The sequence below is a fragment of the Rhipicephalus microplus genome, unplaced genomic scaffold, assembly GCF_043290135.1.
Source record: "Rhipicephalus microplus isolate Deutch F79 unplaced genomic scaffold, USDA_Rmic scaffold_121, whole genome shotgun sequence".
Lineage (NCBI taxonomy): Eukaryota > Metazoa > Arthropoda > Arachnida > Ixodida > Ixodidae > Rhipicephalus > Rhipicephalus microplus.
The window spans coordinates 171339-190428 of NW_027464693.1; the positions used below are offsets into that span (position 1 = coordinate 171339).

The following is a 19090-nucleotide window of genomic DNA, read 5'->3' on the forward strand; positions in this document are numbered from 1 at the left end:
CGCACTGAAGAATGCTACTGCGCAATCAATGTCACAATTTGTGATAAAGTCACGAGGTAAAAGTGTCAATTCTTGAAATTTCTCCCAGTCAGCGGATGCTATTTTCCATTTGGGAATATGAGGAGGAACCTCATGCGATAATGTCAAGTTTAACATAGCAGGAAAGTGGTCACTGCCGTACGAATTCATGACCACGTTCCATTCTAACTCGGTAAAGAGAGAGGGAGAACCAAGCGCCAAGTCTATCGATGAGTATGAGTTGTGATGAATGTTGTAATAGGTAGGCTGTTTTTTATTGAAGAGGCATGCTCCGGAGCACAGGAGGAATTGCTCTATCAGTCGGCCTCTCGCATCGCACCGGGCATCCCCCCACAGAGTGTTGTGAGCATTGAGATCACCAACAACAATGTAGGGTGCCGGCAGCTGGTCAATGAGGTGATGAAAATCTGTGCGGTTAAGTTTGTAGCTTGGTGGTATGTATAGTGAACACACAGTGACTAGTTTGTCAAATAGAATGACGCGGACTGACACTGCTTCGAGTGCCGTCTGAAGAATAAGAGGTCGGCAAGGCACGGATTTTTGTACTATTATAGCTACACCGCCGGATGAAGCAGTTGCCTCATCCCGATCCTTGCGGAACACGGCATATTGTCTAAGAAAGTTTGTTTGAGATGGCTTCAGATGTGTCTCTTGGATGCACAGCACCTTGGGATTGTGTTTATGTAAAAGTTCTGTAATGTCATCAAGATTGTGGAGAAGACCCCTAGCATTCCAGTGCATTATTTGTGTAGCCATTTTGAGTGAGTTTTTGTGCTGTGCGTCGAAGTAGACAACCTTAGCTTAGGAGGCCTTTTCAGGTCCCCTAATGCGTGGTTTTTCTTTTTTGGCAGGCTCCTTAGAGCCACGCCAATCTTTCGGCGTCTGAGGCGCCGATACACTTTGTGTTGTGTCCATCATCTCGGAAGAGACGCTGGACGCCCGCTCGCGGTGCCCGCGTGCGGTTGTGAGAGACTTCGGGCCCTCTGCCTTGGCAGGTGGCCCGAAAACTGCAGACCCAGAGGCCTGCATGGCTGTTTGGCTAGTGGTGGTGTCCATTGCCTCCTGCGAGGCACTGGACACCCGCTCCAAAGAGCGATCTGTGTGTAGCGTAGACTTCGCCTCAGTCGACGAAGTCTTTGACCCCACCGGGCAAGAGGTTGTTGGGACCTCCTTAGCCTCCTTGTTGCCCTGGCTGCTGCCAGGGCTTGCAGAGGCCACCGGTGTGGACTGGTTTGCTGCGGGCAGGGCAGCGCTGGCTGTTCCCGCCAGAGGGGCAGGTGGCTCTGACCTGGCCACGCTAGGCATGGTCCAGGTAGCCACCAAGGGCCGTTGTGGTGCCGCCCCTCGTTGCACCACTTCAGCGAAGGAGGCTCTTAGTGCGAATGAAGGTGAAACTCTCTGTCGTGCTTCACGGAACGTTATATTTTCGTTAACTTTTATGGTGATAATTTCTTTTTCTCTCTTCCAGGCTGGGCACGCTCTGGAATATGCGGCATGGCTGCCTTTGCAGTTTGCACAGTGTACCTCATCGTTTTGGCACTTATCAGTTTCGTGACCTGTTATGCCGCATTTGCCACAAGTCAGCTGACCTCGGCAGGTCTGAGATCCGTGTCCAAATCGCTGGCATTTAAAACAACGTCTCGGGTTAGGAACATACGGTCGCACAGAAAGTTTTACGTAGCCGGTCTCGATTGTTTTAGGTAGGATGCTTGAATTGAATGTAAGTATTAGGTGCTTTGTTGCGGTTTCAGTGTTGTTGCGTCTGATTTTTATGCGCTGCACATGTAATATGCCTTGGTCTTTCCATCCGTCTAGGAGTTCCTCTTCACTTAGTGTCTTAAGGTCTTCATCGGATACTACGCCCTTCACTGTGTTCATGGTACGATGTGCAGTAACTGATACAGGGATATTGCCAAAGGCTACGAGGTGTGAGAGTTTGTCGTACTGTTCCTTGTCTTTTAGTTCGAGGAGAATGTCCCCACTTGCCATCTTTGAGGCCTTATAGCCGGTTCCAATGGTGTCTTTAAGGCACTTGGCCACTAGAAAAGGTGATATTGCTCTGGCTTTGGTTGATGATTGCTCGCAGTGAAGGACATGGTATTTTGGAAATGTTTCAATGTTTTGAGGGAAAAACAAAGATGATGCATCGGTGCGTACTCTTTTCGGAGCACGATCAGTTACAGGGGGGTTTTGAGGTCCCATGAAAAATTGGCTTCTTCGGCATCGGCGCCTACCACCCACCACGGAGCCCAACAAGGGGACGCGGCAGAACATGTGAACAAGCCTGCCCTTCGCCAGCAGTACGCCGTTGCTATAACCGAATATGGTTTATCCTAGGCAGGATAGCCACACAGGGTTAACCCTTGCCGCCATGAAAAATCGGAAGTAAATGGAAGAGAGAAGAAGACAGGACAGATTTAAAGACGAGAAAAGACTAAGATATAGGAAGAGAGAGATAGGAAAAGGCGACTGCCGATTTCCCCTGGGTGGGTCAGCCCAGGGGTGCCGTCTACGTGAAGCCGGGGCCAAAGGGGTGTGTTGCCTCTGCCGGGGGGCCTTAACGGTCCAATCACCCAGCGTCGGCTCAACCCCCAGGATCCCCTTTTCCCCGGACACGGCAAAGCCACGCACGGCTAGGCGTGGGAGGGAGTCGAAACTCCCCCGTTAGCTCGGGTCCGTGGTGTCGCTACACACCAAACGCCTACTTGCGCAGGCGCCCCTGCGGGGATTACTGCTTTTTGTATTTGTAATTGTTTGATGTGTTTAGTTGCCACCAGTATCACGTAACCTTCCGCTGTGAAGATACTTGTGCGTGGATGTAGAGGGCCAGCATCCGAAAAGGATGGGCCGACAGCAGCGTAGGACACAGAGGAGTTAGTCTTGGAGGCATCTGTGAAGAACTCAGGACATGTGTATTTGTGTTGAAGTTCCAGAAAGTATGTTCGGATATAAGCAATAGGTTCATATTTTGTAACCTCTAGGAAAGACACATCGCAGTCTATAGTCTGCCACTGCCACGGTGGCGGGTATGCTACAGGAGCCATTTAACTGTGTTCAAGTGACACTTCAGTTTCTTCAGCTAGACACTTCAGGCGAACTGAGAAGGGCTGCCTCATCGAAGGCCTGTTTCTAAACAGAGTTGAGCTCGACAAATCATTAATTGTAGAGTACGAGGGGTGCTTCTTGTCTGCTTTCACCTTAAGAAAATTAACAAAGGACATGTAAGTTCTCTGCAGATGAAGCGACCACTCATTTGACTCAACGTAAAGACTTTCTACGGGGCTGGTGCGAAAAGCACCCGTAGAAAGGCGGATGCCCAAATGGTGCACGGGGTCCAGCATCTTCAAGGCACTTTGAGTGGCAGACTGATAGACAACGGCCCCATAATCTAAGCGGGTACGAATAAGGTTCTATAGAGGTTCATGAGGCATTGCCTATCACTACCCCACGTAGTACGTGACAACACTTTTATAACATTCACGGCTTTTAAACATTTTGTTTTTAAATACTTGATGTGCGGTACGAAGGTCAACTTATTGTCCAAGATTAAGCCTAAGAATTTATGCTCGGCTTTGACGGAAAGACGTTGCCCGTTCAGTCGAATGTCAGGTTTCGAGCGCATGCCTCTCTTTCGAGAGAACAAGACACACGTGCTTTTTTGTGGGTTAAGTCGAAATCCGTTTTCATCTGCCCAATTGGAGACCTTGTTTAAGCCCAGCTGAACCTGCCGCTCACACATGGCCAAGTTGCATGACTTGAAGCCAAGCTGAACGTCGTCGACATATGTACAATAGAACATATTGCGGGGAATGGACAAGTGCAAAGAATTCATTTTAATAATAAAGAGTGTGCAACTAAGCACACCACCTTGTGGCACGCCTGTTTCCTGGACAAATGTTTGGGAGAGCACACTGCCCAGACGGACACGGAATGTCCGGTTTGACAGGTAACTTTCGATTATATGAAACATTCTTCCGCGCACACCAAGGTGGGACAGGTCTCTTAGAATTCCGTAACGCCATGTAGTATCATAAGCCTTTTCGATATCGAGGAACACAGAGAGGAAATATTGTTTATGGACAAAGGCGTCTCTGATCTGTGCCTCAATACGAACAAGGTGGTCTGTGGTGGATCTACTTTCTCGAAACCCGCACTGAAATGGGTCGAGCAAATGGTTTGTTTCAAGGATATGTACAAGTCGGCAGTTTATCATTTTTTCGAATACTTTGCACAAGCAACTTGTAAGTGCAATAGGCCTATAACTTGAAGGTAAAGAAGGGTCCTTGCCCTGTTTCAAAATGGGAATAATAATAGCCTCTTTCCAGGAGGTAGGGATAGTGCCAGAAAACCACATCATTTGTACAAACAAAGTAAGGTTTTTCGTGTTTCGGCTGGTAGGTTTATTAACATTTCATACACCACACGGTCAGAACCTGGGCCAGAAGTACTGCAGGAGTTTAGAGATGTTCGGAGCTCCGCTAGACTGAAAGCTTGGTTATATGCCTCATATCTAGTGGATTTGCGTTCGAGTTTCTGTTTTTCTATTCTTGTTCTGTATTTTTGGAAAGTGTCAGTATAGTGGGACGAGCTGGATACCCGTTCAAAATGTGCCCCGAGGAAGTTTGACTGATCTTCCAAGGTATCACCTTGAGTGTTTACGAGTGGAAGTGAGTGTACTTTTCTTCCTGCTACCCTTCGAACCATGTTCCAGACTTTGGCCTCTTGTGTATATGAATTTATCTCTGACAAACACTTGTGCCAATTTTCTCTTCTGGCCTGCCGACGCGTTCTCCTTCCTTGAGACTTTATTTTCTTGAAGGTGTCAAGATTTTCGACTGTTGGTGAGTTACGAAGCAATCTCCATGCCCTGTTCTGTTCCTTTCGCGCATTACGACACTCTGTGTTCCACCATGGGACGTGTTGTTTGCCGGGCATTCCAGATGTTTGCGGTATGCACCTGACTGCTGCGTCAGTTAGAAAAGCTGTGAAGTACTGCACAGCTTCATCTATGTTTAACCTACATACGTCTGTCCAACTCAAATGTGTAGCGTTGTGGAACTGTTCCCAGTCTGCTTTGTTTATCAGCCATTTGGGAACGTGTAGAGGACCCTCATATGTTGTTTGTGAACTCAGCACTACAGGAAAATGGTCACTACCATATAGATTATTTCTGGTTTTCAATTTGAGTAGGGGTAGAAGTGAAGGTGATACGATGCTGAGGTCGATAGACGAGTAAGTTTTGTTGGCAACGTTATAGCATGTTGGCTCTTTCCTATTCAACAAACAGGCACCGGAAGAGAAGAGAAATTGTTCAATGAGACGACCTCATGCATCAGAGCGAGAATCGCCCCACAGCCCACTATGTGCATTTAGGTCCCCAAGAAGCAAATAGGGTTCAGGCAGTTCATCTATTAAAGACTGAAATTCACGCCTTTCAAGACGGTTATACATAAAAAGAGCAGATGGTGACGAGTCTGTTTAAAAGTACCGCTCGATCAGCCACCGCCTCAAAGGATGTCTGGAGTGGTAAATGTGTACACGCTACTCCTTGGTTAATAATAATGGCTACGCCACCGGATGATGCCACAGCATCATCTCGGTCCTTTCGGTATATGACGTAAGCACGTAAAAAATTTGTATTGGGGGATTTCAGATGTGTTTCCTGTACACACAGCACTTGAGGTGAGTGTTTGTATAAAAGCCCTTGGACGTCGTCGAGGTTTTTAAGCAGGCTCTGACGTTCCAATGTATAATTTGTGTTTCCATAATGGAAGTAAAGTAGTGCTGTGTGTACGTTAAGGGAGTGACTTGTTTAAGCTGAAAGGTCGAGCTCAAGTAGCAGGGCTACTATCAGGCCCTGTTATGAGCTTTTTGGTTTTCTTCAGTAAAACTTGGCGTCAATCTGTTTCTTTCCTCGCCTTCTTTTTTCCTTTTTTCCGTATTGTTTGCGCCAAAGAAGTTAACTTCTTTTTTGTGTTTTTGGTTTTCTTGGCGCGCTCTTGAGAGCCGCGCCGCTCTTTTGGCACCAGGGTTGCCGCCGTATCCATTGCCTCCTCGGAGGCACTGGATGCCCGCTCATGCGAGCTGGTTTTTCGAAGCTTGCGCCTCGCCTGGCGAGGTGAGGCCTTGAGACCCGAGGACCCTGGAGTCCCTGGTCTCTGTTCAATAGTAGGCGGAGTAGACTCAACTACTGCCGCCTTGGGGGCAGGCGCCACAGCCAATGGCTTGCTCTGCGCAGGCCGAAGGAGTGGCGATGGATGGATGGATGGATATGGCTGTACCTTTTAGATCGGGCGGTGGCTAGCGCCACCAAGCCGTAAAATCTAATGAACAAAAAACTATCTTTATTTTTTTTCCTTAAAAAAGAGTTTGAGGATTCGTACTTTGCAGTGAAGAGTTTAATTTTCACTCGCGCCTTGACTTTAGCCACCAATCAGATAACCTCCTTCTAGTGAAGTCTACCCGCTTAAAGTTTATTTTGCCCTCCCGGTCCCCAAACCCCAGTGCTTTGAAAAACTCTGCGCCATCATCCTGAATTATAGGGTGAAGCACTTTACAGAACATTATCAAGTGTTCGGCAGTTTCTTCTTCCTCTCCACACGCACTGCATACTGTGTCTACCCCTTCGTATTTGGCCCGATATGTCTTGGTTCGCAGTACTACCGTTCTGGCCTCAAACAGTAGAGAACTACCCCGAGTATTATCATAGATCCTTTCCTTGGCAATTTCCTGCTTAAACGTTCGATAGACCTGTAGTGCGGACTTCTTAATCATGCCCATTCTCCACATGTCAGTCTCCGTTTCCTTCACTTTCTTCTTAACCGATAGTTCTTTTTGGTTTGGCCACCTGCTGTTTTCTAAGTACTTACCAGTCAACTTCCTGGTTCGCTTCCTCCATTTTGTATCGACATTCTTCATGTACAAGTAGCTGAAAACCTTCCTAGCCCAACGCTCTTCCCCCATTTCTCTCAATCGCTTCTCAAATTTTATCTTGCTGCTAGCTTCCCTGCCCTCAAATGATGTCCATCCCGTATCACCTTGTACTCCCTGATTTGGTGTATTCCCGTGAGCTCCTAAAGCAAGCCTACCTATTCCACGTTGCTTAATTTATAATCTTGCTTGAACTTCTGATCTCATCCACAAGACCGCATTGCCGAACGTCAGCCCAGGAACCATTACCCCTTTCCATATTCCTCTCACAACATCATACCTATTGTAATTCCACAGTGCCCTATTTTTCATGACTGCTGCATTCCTGTTACCTTTAGTCGTCACGTATATTTCGTGTTCCGTCAGATACTCGGTCCCATTGCTTATCCACACGCCCAGATATTTGTATTTATCTGTTATCTCTAGCGTGACCTCCTGAATTCTAAGCTCACTACCTTCGTTGTCATTGAAAATCATGACTGCTGATTTTTCCTTACTGAATCTGAAATCTAACCTATCTCCCTCATTACCGCAGATGTCCATCAATCTCTGCAAATCTTCCTTGTTGTTGGCCATTAGCACTATATCATCTGCGTACATTAATGCTGGTAGTGCCTGATCAATGAGTTTTCCTTGTTTGACTAAAGAGAGGTTGAAGCCCAGTCCACTTCCCTCTAATTTTGCCTCTAATCCTTGTAGGTACATGATGAATAATAAGGATGACAGGAGGCACCCCTGCCTAAGCCCCCGTTTTACCTCTGCAGGCTTGGATACCTGTTTTTCCCACTTTATAACTACCTTGTTACCTTTATAGATACCCTTTAAAAGATTAGTGACTACATGTTCCACGCTTAGTGTGTCCAGTATTCCCCACAATTCCTCTTGAACCACGCTATCGTACGCTCCCTTGATATCCAAAAATGCTAGCCACAGGGGCCTGTGTTCCTTTTCTGCTATTTCTATGCACTGCGTCAGTGAGAACAGATTGTCTTCCAACCTCCTGTGTTTCCGAAACCCATTCTGCAGTTCCCCCCGCAGCCCCTCATCTTCTATCCATGCCTGCAGTCTTTCCTTTATAATCTGCATCGCCAGCCTGTAGACCACTGATGTCACTGTTATAGGACGGTAGTTGTTTATGTCAGCTTCGTCCCCCTTTCTTTTATAGATCATGCTCATCCTGCTAAGTTTCCATCCATCGGGAACTTCACCATCGATTATTATTGTGCTCACTGCCTCTCTCAAAGCCTGCTTAGACTTCAGACCTAATGTCTTTATCAGCCTAATTGGAATGCCATCTGGGCCTGTTGATGTACTACTAGGAACCCTTTTCTCAGCCCTTACCCACTCTTGTTGTGAAAATGGAGCCATTGCTCCACTTGACTCGTGCTTGTCTATTGTGGTGCATAAAGTACTTCTTTGTTGAAATTTTTCTGTCACTTTTGTTCTTATATATTCAATAGCTTCGTCCCCTTCTAGCCTAGCACCTTGGGCTGTAGTTATAAATCTCTGATCTAGGCTCGTCTCATTTCTTAGGGAGTTTAGATGGTTCCAAAATTTCGCAGCTGCCTTTCTATCTTTTTTATGTACTTCTCCCAGCCACTGAGCTCCCTTCCTTCTAATCTTTTCATTGATCAGAAGGTATGCATCCCTCCTACAGCTTAGAAAGGTTGCCCATTTTCTTTCAACGTCATCTGTCGGTTCACCCCGCTGCTTAGCATGTCTGTGTTCCCTAGAGGCTTCCTGACGTTTTGCTATGGCTCTCTTAACTTCCTCATCCCACCAATTTTTGGGTTTGTGTCTTCTTTTCTGGGGTGACTTGTTACGCGTCTTAGCAAGCTCTAGCTCAAAGAGTCTAATTAGATTCGTGTATGTCCACACTGTCTTATTATTCTCTGTGATTACTTTCTCAATTTGTTTAGTTGCTATTTCAATTTGCCTTTCCGGATAAAAATTTTCCTGTAGTTGCTCATCTTGTCTCCTTCCCACTTTCACTGCTCTTCCAAAACTTAGCTTGATACGTTTGTGATCGCTACCCAGACTTCTGGAGCCACCTTCATCTATGTGCATTCCCCTGAGCTTATCATACATCCTATGTGACATCAGTGCATAATCTATCGTCGACTGAAGCCTTCCTACCTCCCATGTTATTTGCCCTTCACACTTCTCGGTACTGTTGCAAATGATCAAATCAAGCCTTTCACACATATCCATGATCATTTTGCCTGTCGGGTCGGTATACCCATCTATATCTTCTATGTGCGCATTCATGTCTCATAGTATAATTATCTCGCACTCTCTTCCTAACTGCTGAATGTCTTTTGATATACACTCTACCATTGTCTGGTTTTCCTCTCTGGCCTTTGCTCCCGTCCACAAGTACACGAAACCAAGGAGTGTCATTTGACCTGCCACTTTCCCTTTTAGCCATAAATGTTCCTTGCACTCCTGCTTGACCCTTTGCCAGTCTGTACTTTTATGAATGAATGCCTCAATACCACCTCCCTTTCTGCTGCCTTCTGTTCTATTACAATATTCCCACGCGTAGTCCGGATTGTTCGGAGGTTGTTCCATGTCCCTGATGTATCGTATCTTGGGAGCCGAGCGCTCCACGTGTGCCACGAAAGCTCATCGTATCTGTTTGAGCTTTACTCGAAGCACTAATCTGTTTGCGGCTTGAAGACACGCCCCTTCTAAATCCTATATATGTACACGTGTGCAATAAAGCTGGGTTGTTTTCCACCAGTGCCCAGCGCAGCATGTTTGGCCTCCTGTACCAGACGATACATGGTGTCAGAAGTGGGATTCGAACCCACGCCCACATTCGTGCAGCGATCGGTGTCCTCAAAGACAGCACTCCTTCTCAGCGTAGCAGGTGAAGACGCCATCGAGATATTTAATACGCTGAGCTTCACGGAAGGAGAAGACAAGGCTGACTACGCGACAGTCATCAAGAAATTCGACGAATATTTCACGTTGCAGACTAACGAAGTACACGAACGCTACGTATTTCGGAAAAGAGTGCAAAGCCAAGGTGAGCCATTCGAGCACTTTTCGCGGGACTTGAAGAAACAGGCCCGAGCATGCAATTTCGGCACGCTTCTGGATTCCATGGTCCGAGACCAGATTGTGTACGGAACCAACGACGACAGAGTCAGAGAAAAGCTGCTCAGGGATTGCGAACTAACACTGCAGAAGGCTGAGCACGTCTGCAAGGCAGCCGAAGCATCAGCGCTTCGCCAAGAAACCTGGGAACGAGGTCAAAAGCAAGTAGACGCCGTTCGCAAAGCAGGCCCGAACACCAAAAATGCGCAAGTGAGCATGTACACGTGCTCCAAGTGCGGTCGCACACATCAGCCTGGAAACTGTCCCGCGTTCGGAAGAACTTGCAGAAAATGCCAAAAGAGGAACCATTTTGCAATTTGCTGCAGGTCCTCGGCGCTGGTTGGCGAAATTCAAGATCACGAAGATGACTTCAGCATTTTAGAGGTATCGACAAGAGGAGTAACAAGCCAACGTGATTGGACGGTTCGAATGACCGTAAACAACGTTTCGGTTGAACTTAAAGTAGATACCGGGTCTCAGGCCAACTTGCTGCCCGTTAGAATATACAATAGGATGCACCCAAGCCCTGAAATGAAGCAGAGTAGCGTGGTGCTACATTCATACGGTGGAGACACAATCAAGCATCTTGGAGTCATCCGTACGGAAGCGACGCTCGGTGACCAAGCTATTCCTCTAGATTTTTTTGTCGTACGCAAAGGTCGCCAAGCTATACTGGGCCTACAAGCAAGCGAACGCCTCGGATTGCTCTCACGCGTTCACAGCGTATCAAAGGACGGCCGCGAAGAACTTGTGAAAGATTTTCGTCATCTTTTCACAGGAACTGGCTGCGTGAAGAAAGTGTATCACATGGTGCTTCAAGACAACACGGTGCCAGTCATTCAACCAGTGCGACGTGTACCGTTGGCCCTGAATGAACCACTACGGGACGAGCTCGATAGGATGGAGCACGCCGGAATCATCACGAGAGTCACCGAACCTACTGACTGGGTGAGTCCCCTTGTGATCGTTCGGAAAAAGAACGGGAAAATTCGCCTCTGTATAGACCCTAGGAAAATCAATGAGTGCATAAAAAGGGAGCACTACATGATGCCGCGACGAGAGGATTTAGAAGCCGAGCTAGCTGGTGCAACTGTGTTCTCCCGCTTGGACACTAACTCTGGATTTCACCAAATCCCCTTAGATGACTCTACATCACGGATTTGCACGTTCTCTACCCCATTTGGTCGTTACCGCTTTTTACGATTACCCTTCGGCATATCATCCGCCTCAGAAGTGTTCCAAAAGACGCTGAATGAAATTTTCGAAGGCCTTCCCGGCGTAAAAATATACGTGGACGATATTCTGGTATGGGGTTCGTCAGTAGAAGAGCACAATGAACGTCTCAAATCTGTGTTGCTTGCTGCAGAACGTGCCGGATTGACTTTCAATCCTGAGAAGTGCAGTATCGGCGTCCAGGAAATCGAGTTTCTTGGGGACGTAATCGATAAAGCAGGCATCAGGCCAAGCCCGACGCTGATTAATTGCATGCTGCACATGCCGACCCCAGAAGACAAGCTCGCGGTGCAAAGGATGTTGGGTGTCGTCAATTATTTCAGCAAGTTTCTTCCTTCACTATCTCAAAGAACTACTCTTTTGAGAAGCTTGATCAGACAAGATACAGTCTTTGAATGGACCGATAACCACGTAAAAGAGTGGACGGCACTTTGTGACTACCTCAGCACACAGCCCGTGTTGTCGATATTCGATCAGGCTAAACCCACAAAAGTGTCATGTGATGCATCCCGAGACGGAATAGGTGCCGCTTTGTTGCAGTGTCACAACGACACATGGAAGCCCGTGGCGTACGCGTCGCGAGCGCTTACTGAAACACAACAACGTTATTCTCAAATTGAAAAAGAGGCTATGGCAGTGGTGTTCGGTTGTGAAAGGTTTAATCACTTCGTCTATGGTCGCCAGTTTATTGCTGAAACTGACCACCGCCCTTTGATCGCAATCTCCCAGAAGGCGATTGGTGACATGCCTCCTAGGTTGCAAAGATTCTTTCTGAGATTGCTGCGTTATGACGTTCAATTGAAATTTGTTCCAGGGAAGCAGCTCCTCCTGGCCGACATGTTGTCACGTGCCACAACTAAGACAACGGCCTGCGACCTCGACAGCAACGATGTAGAAGTACATGCCGTGAGTACAGTCTCTTCACTCGTTAGTGAGGGCACATGGAGGCGGCTAGCCACTGAAACGGCGCGAGACGAACAGCTAAGTAACGTGCTGAGGGATCTAGAGGCTGGAAAGTGCTTGGAGGGGCCGTGGAAACGATTCGAAGGAGAGTTATCAAACGTAAGAGGAGTCCTGCTCAAAGACTGCAAAGTGGTTATTCCGGCCAGCATGAAAGGCGAAACACTGGAAAGAATTCACCAAGGACACTTGGGAATCAACAAGAGCAAGGCCAGGGCAAGACAACTAGTTTTTTGGCCGGGAATAAACTCTGACATAGAATCATTCGTGCAGGCCTGTTCTATCTGCAAAAATACGCATATAGCCAGCCTCGAGAGCCTTTACTGATGCGCCCCGTGCCAGACCAACCGTGGTACCGCGTCGGCATTGACATTTTTGAATTCGGCGGGAGATCGTACCTGTGTGTTTACGACGCCCTGACAAACTTTCCCGAAGTTGAACTCCTCAAAGATACCACGGCCAAAACAATCATTGACGTAACAAGCGCGATTTTTGCTAGGCATGGCATTCCGTTGGAAGTCTGCTCTGACAATGGCCCTCAATTTTCATGTCGTGAATTTGCATTGTTCTCACAACTGTATGATTTCAAGCATGTAACGTCTAGTCCAGGATACCCCCGCTCTAATGGGTTGGCGGAAAAAGGCGTGCAAATAACTAAGCGCATCCTCAAAAAAACAAGTGAAGCAAAACAAGATATCTGGTTGGGATTGCTTGCTTTCAGGACCACCCCACTCGAGTGCGGCGCATCACCCGCTGAGCTGCTGATGGGACGACGGCTCCGCACAACTATTCCTGACGTTCAAGGCAACACCAGGCTCGAGGTGCTCCGGCGCCCTCAGACAGACCACTCTAAGAGACCATTGGCGCACCTGAGCCCGGGAGATACGGTCCGGATCAAGAAAGGCACATGGGCGACGAAAGCTAAAGTACTCAAGTCTGCTGGCCACCCCAGGTCGTACACAGTCGTAACAGAAAACGGCACTGTGCTCAGGCGCAACCGGCAGCACCTGCTACTCACGCGGGAACCCTTTCAACGCAATTACCAGGAATACGACGACGACGACATTGAGGTACAGTCTAGTCAAAGCAATGCGATAGCACATCGACGTGCAGAATGCACACCTCCGTCTACGCCCGCACAGCCCATTGCCCCAACAAGTGTCTCGTCCACACCAGCCCCAAGAAGGTCGCTCAGACAACGTCGAGCACCTCAACGTCTGGCCTACAACCAGAACTTCGTGCAAGTGCCGTGAACTAGTGTGCCTGGCAACTTTCATTTGTGTTCTTTTCCTTGTCCTTGTTTTTCTTCCAAACAGAGGAAGATGTATCGTATCTTGGGAGCCGAGCGCTCCACGTGTGCCACGAAAGCTCATCGTATCTGTTTGAGCTTTACTCGAAGCACTAATCTGTTTGCGGCTTGAAGACACGCCCCTTCTAAATCCTATATATGTACACGTGTGCAATAAAGCTGGGTTGTTTTCCACCAGTGCCCAGCGCAGCATGTTTGGCCTCCTGTACCAGACGATACACCTGAGATGTGTTTCAACAAAACCGTATACCATCGGCCTCTCTTCCCTTAGCTGGGGGCTGGTGCGAGGGCTGGTGCGACACTGCCCCCTGGCGCACCGCATCAGCATATGTGGGGCCATAAAATGGCGAGACTCTTTTTCTTGCTTCTTTAAATGTAATGTTTTCTTTTATCTTTAAAGTGATGATCTCTTTTTCTTTTTTCCAGAAAGAACAAGAACGTGAGTACGCGGCATGACTACCACCACAGTTCACACAGTGTGCAGGTGTTTCGCAGTTGTCGGGCGCATGGCCCACGACTCCACACAGAGCACAAGTTTTCTGGCCACGACAGCTTTGCGAGCCGTGGCTATATTTCTGACATTGGAAGCAACGGCGGGGGTTGGGAATATATGGCCTCAGAGATGTCTTTGTATACCCAGTCTGAATTGTTTCCGGCAAATCGCTCGAAGCAAAGGTCAGTACTAAGTGTTTTGTTGGTATTTCCTTTTGATCTCTTCTTATCTTAATACGCTGTACGTTTGTCACGTTCTCGCTTTTCCATCCTTCAAGAAGTTCAGCTTTGGTCAGGTCAAGCAAGTCTGCGTCCGATACGACCCCGCGAGATGAGTTCATAGACCTGTGTGGCGTAATACTGATGGGTGTGTCTCCAAACGTTGTGAGGGTATTCAGTTTATCGAATTGGTATTTGTAACGTATTTCAAGGAGTAGATCTCCACTGGCCATTTTGGTAACCTTGTACCCGGCACTGAGAGTTTCGGTTAAGGACCTAGCCACTACGAAGGGGGATACTGTTCTGGCTTGCTTGTTAGTTTTTTCGCAGTGTATAACGTGAAAATGAGGAAAGGTTTGTCTTGGCCAGATGAAAAAATTGATATCTTCGGTGTTTACCCGCTTTGAGGAGGCACGATCACTAAGTAAAGGAAATGCTTTGTGCATGCTAATTGTATGTTGTTCAGTAGCGTTGGCGGCCACCCACCACGGAGCCCAACGAGGGGACGCTGCAAGTTTTCGGATGCTGAAACCTGCAGACGCCAGCCGTACAACGCCACTATAACCCAATGCGCCTAGACAAAGGTAGGCTATTTGCACATGGTTAACCCTAGCCGCCAGGAAGTTTGGAAGTAAACGGAAGAGAGTAGGAGACAGGACAGATAAATAGTAAGAGATAAAGACGAAGATGTAGGGAGAGAGGGATAGGAAAAGGCGACTGCCGATTTCCCCTGGGTGGGTAAGCCCAGGGGTGCTGTCTGCGTGAAGCCGAGGCCAAAGGGGTGTGTTGCCTCTGCCGGGGGGCCTTAAAGGTCCAATCACCCAGCGTCGGCCAACCCCCAGGATCCCCTTTTCCCCGGACACGGCAAAGCCACGCACGGCTAGGTGTGGGAGGGAGTAGAAACTCCCCCGTTAGCTCGGGTCCGTGGTGTCGCTACACACCAAACGCCTGCTTTACCAGGCGCCCCTGCGGGGGTAATGAATAAATTCTCTAAATGGGCGGATGAAAATGGTTTTAAAATAAACACGAAGAAAAGTACTTCCATACTTTTCTCCAACAAACGAGGTGTAATGCCACTACCAAATGTTGCGATCGAGGGAGACCAACTCTCTGTGAGCAGCGAGCAGAAATTCCTGGGAACCACTGTACATTCTAAGCTGACGTTTATTCCCCATATTAAATATGTCAAAATGAAATGTTTGAAAGCGATGAACGTCCTAAAACTCCTGTCACGTACAACATGGGGTAGTGATCGAAAGTGCCTCTTGAAGTTATACAAAAGCCTTGTCGGGTCACGCCTTGATTATGCCTCTACAATTTATCATTCCGCAACGCCAAGTGCATTAAAAATCCTAGACCCCGTTCACCATCTGGGTATCAAACTTGCAACTGGTGCTTTCAGGACCAGTCCGATCCAGAGCCTCTATGTAGAGTCGAATCAGTGGTCACTTCACCTGCAGCGTTCCTATAGCAGTTTCACATATTTTATAAAGGTACGCGCAAACATCAAGCATCCATCTTATTCAACTATAAACGATATGACCACTGCCACCCTCTTCCATAATCGCCCCACAGTGAGAAAGCCGTTCTCTTTGCGTCTGAGAAACTTAAGTGAGGAAATGGGTGTTCCGCTGCTAGAACTTTGTCCTACGCCCACAGCGACACTTTTACCCCCGTGGCAGTGGCAGCTTATACACTGTGACACCTCATATGTCAGTTTCACGACGCAGCTCGTCGCAAGCCCATTCCGGACCAACTTCGTGCCACTTATAAGGTCGCTCCCATCCCCTGCAATATGGATCCCCGACTACATCAGGGCCGGAGGGAAGCCAGAGTGGAAGCCCTCGAGCGAACTTTTGCACACAGAAACACTACGTACTATGTTGGCGCCGCCAACTACGACCATGCAAACAATAAGGCTGTAGCCACAGTCGTGGACCACACACTCACAGAACGTACCAGCGCTTCCGTGCGGTGCCGCAACATCACCGATGCTGAAGAAACTGCCATCGCGCTCGCTCTCGCCCTCGGCTACAGACAACGAAGGTCGCTGACAGTTCTCACGGACTCTCAAGCAGCTTGCCGCAACTACCTACAGGGGCGCATCAGCCAACCCACTCTCAGCCTCATCATGAGCGTTACAGACTTTGGCGAGCATTCCACTACATATCCACTCAGAATTTGGCATCGGATTATATGGACTCCGGGCCACACGGGACTGGAGGGAATCAGGCAGCGGATAGGGTAGCTCGAGGATATGCGAGCCGAGCACCTTCACCCTCCGCCACTGAGGAACTCGTTCCGGTCCCTTGCGACTATTGGGCCATCCTAAACCATTACAGAGGACTTCGGAAAGCTTATTCGCTACCACACCGAACACTAAATAAAGAGGAATCGGTCAGCTGGAGGCAAATTCAAACCGGCACGTTTCCAAATTTGCACATCTTGAGTAAAATGCACCCCTCGGCATACTCTCTTCTCTGCCCATGGTGTTGAGCTAAAGCCACTCTGTACCACGTCACGTGGGAGTGTCAGGCCATTACAGCCTTAAAACCAGTACAAAACCAACAGCGGAGCGATGGGAGGAGCTGCTGGCCAGCGAGGACCTGGAAGATCAGTTGAGCCTGATCAACCGGGCCCGCAGAGCAGCTGCTGCAAGTGGAGCCCTGGACTAAGGGCCCCCCCACCGCAAGCCAAGTATGTCCGACTACTCGGAGCTTCTCCGCAGAAAATTTCATGTAAATAAATAAATAAATATGTTTTCACCACCACCTTGTCACGAACCTCCAGAAGGAGATCGCCACTTCCCATCTTTGTCACTTTTTAACTTGGGCCTATTGCTTCTGTAAGAGTTTTGGAAACGAGGGAAGGTGAAATGGCTCGGACTGTCTTCTTTTAGTTTGGACTGTAGATTACATAGTACTTTTAGAATGTCGGCTTTGGTGTGTTATGCAGAAAAGTGTCTTCGGTGCACCACCTTTTTAGGGAGCGATCAGGAAGGGGAGAAAAGCTTTTGCCGTAAAAATACTATAAAGTTCGGCGGCGATGGCGGCCACCCACCACCAAGCCCAACAAGGGGACACTACAAGGTTGATTAGTGAACACTTGGAGATGCCAGCCATGCATCTCCGCTATAACCGAATCTAACTACCCAATGATGATGATTATGATGATGATATATGTTGTTTAGTAGTGCAAGGACCATTGGCTGTAAAAGGGCCTAAGATTCTGCGCTCTGGAGGTGCGTAAGACATATATTTATTAAAATTATGAAAGTGAAGTGAAGCATGATGATTATGTGTAGGTCTTAATGGCACAAGGGCCGATTGGTGGCCAAAAAGCGCCATTTCAGTGACTAAGTATGTGAACAATGATATGGTGCGTAGCTGTATAGGGTCCTTAAAATTCCTCGCGTTAACGCGGGTAAAAACATAACCAATAAAATCGTGGCAATGGCGTGATATGGATAGTAAAATTCGGTGACAAAAGGTTTCGATAATAAAACCATGTGTAAAAATATTTGGCACTAGCACAAATGCCTCATCAGCGCCCTTGTGTCCAAGGGCCGAGAGGCAAGTGCTTCTCAATGTAGCCACTGCAGCAGCGACCTCTCTTGAGAGGTCACGCTGCGAAATGCCTGGATATATTGCATGACAAAAACCAATATCTCTTAAAAAAGCTAGCAATGATTTATGGGTTAAAAGTGATTCCTCACCGACAAACATTGCGGGGTGTAATGGTATATGTTGTCGGTAGGGTAATGGAAAGTGTTGTCTTCTTAGAGTGTTTAATTGTTTACAATGGATTAAAACGTGAATAACTGTTAATGCCTCACCACATCTGTCACACAATGGTGGACCGCCACCGGACAAAAGATATGAGTGTGTCGTGTATGTGTGTCCTATCCTGAGCCTTGTTAATGTTAACTCTGTCAGACGTGATTTTGATACTGGTGGCCAATGGCCAAGGTGTGGCTTGATAACGTGTAGCTTGTTTTGTGTGTGTCTTTCCCACTTGCTCTGCCAGCAGTCCCTGAGCTTTCGTTTGAGAGACGGCTTAAGATCAAGGGGCGGGATCGTTATGGGTGTAGTGGCACTTATTTCGTGGACGGATGCTGCAAGCTGATCCGCCATCACGTTGCCTTGGATCTCACGGTGCCCTGGCACCCAGCACACTACAACATGTTGTTTGAGTGTGTAGAGTGTGCATAAAATAAAGTAAAGTGAGACGAGGACAGGGTTTTTTTTGTTTTTTAAGATTGTATAGAGCCGTAACCACACTGAGGGAGTCCGTATAAATTACTGTTTTTTGTATTTGTGATTGCTTGATGTGTCTAACCGCCACAAGTATCGCGTAAGCTTCCGCTGTGAAGATACTTGTGCCTGAATGTAGAGGGCTAGCATCCGAAAAGGATGGGCCGACAGCAGCGTAGGACACAGAAGAGTTAGACTTGGAGGTATCTGTAAAGAACTCAGGACGTGTGTATTTGTGTTGAAGTTCCAGGAAGTAGTTTCGGGTATAGGCAATAGGTGCATGTTTTGTAACTTCTAAGAAAGACACATCGCAGTCTCTAATCTGACACTCCCACGGTGGCGGGTATACTACAGGAGCCATTAAACTGTGTTCAAGTGACACTACAGTTTCCTCAGATAGACCCTTCAGGTCAAATGAAAAGGGCTGCCTCATCGAAGGCCTGTTTTGAAACAGAATAGAGCTCGACAAATCATTAAAAGTGGAGTATGCGGGGTGCTTCTTGGCTGCTTTCAACTTAAGAAAATGTACAAAGGATATGTAAGTTCTTTGTAG

General features: G+C 47.7%; 1 protein-coding gene across 3 annotated transcripts; it reads left to right on the forward strand.

Annotated features, from left to right (window-relative positions):
* The first annotated feature begins 10029 nt into the window (after positions 1–10029).
* On the forward strand, positions 10030–13753 carry LOC142790710 (uncharacterized). Of its 3 annotated transcripts, none has more exons than XM_075885327.1 (3): positions 10030–11019; positions 12119–12210; positions 12986–13753. In XM_075885327.1, the coding sequence occupies exons 2-3, from the start codon at positions 12206–12208 to the stop codon at positions 13515–13517; spliced, it is 537 nt and encodes a 178-aa protein (XP_075741442.1). In that variant the 5' UTR covers positions 10030–11019; positions 12119–12205; the 3' UTR covers positions 13518–13753. The 3 variants fall into 3 exon arrangements, with proteins under 3 accessions (XP_075741442.1, XP_075741444.1, XP_075741443.1); XM_075885329.1 differs by having other exon boundaries at positions 12127–12210; XM_075885328.1 differs by having other exon boundaries at positions 10030–12210.
* Positions 13754–19090: the final 5337 nt, after the last annotated feature.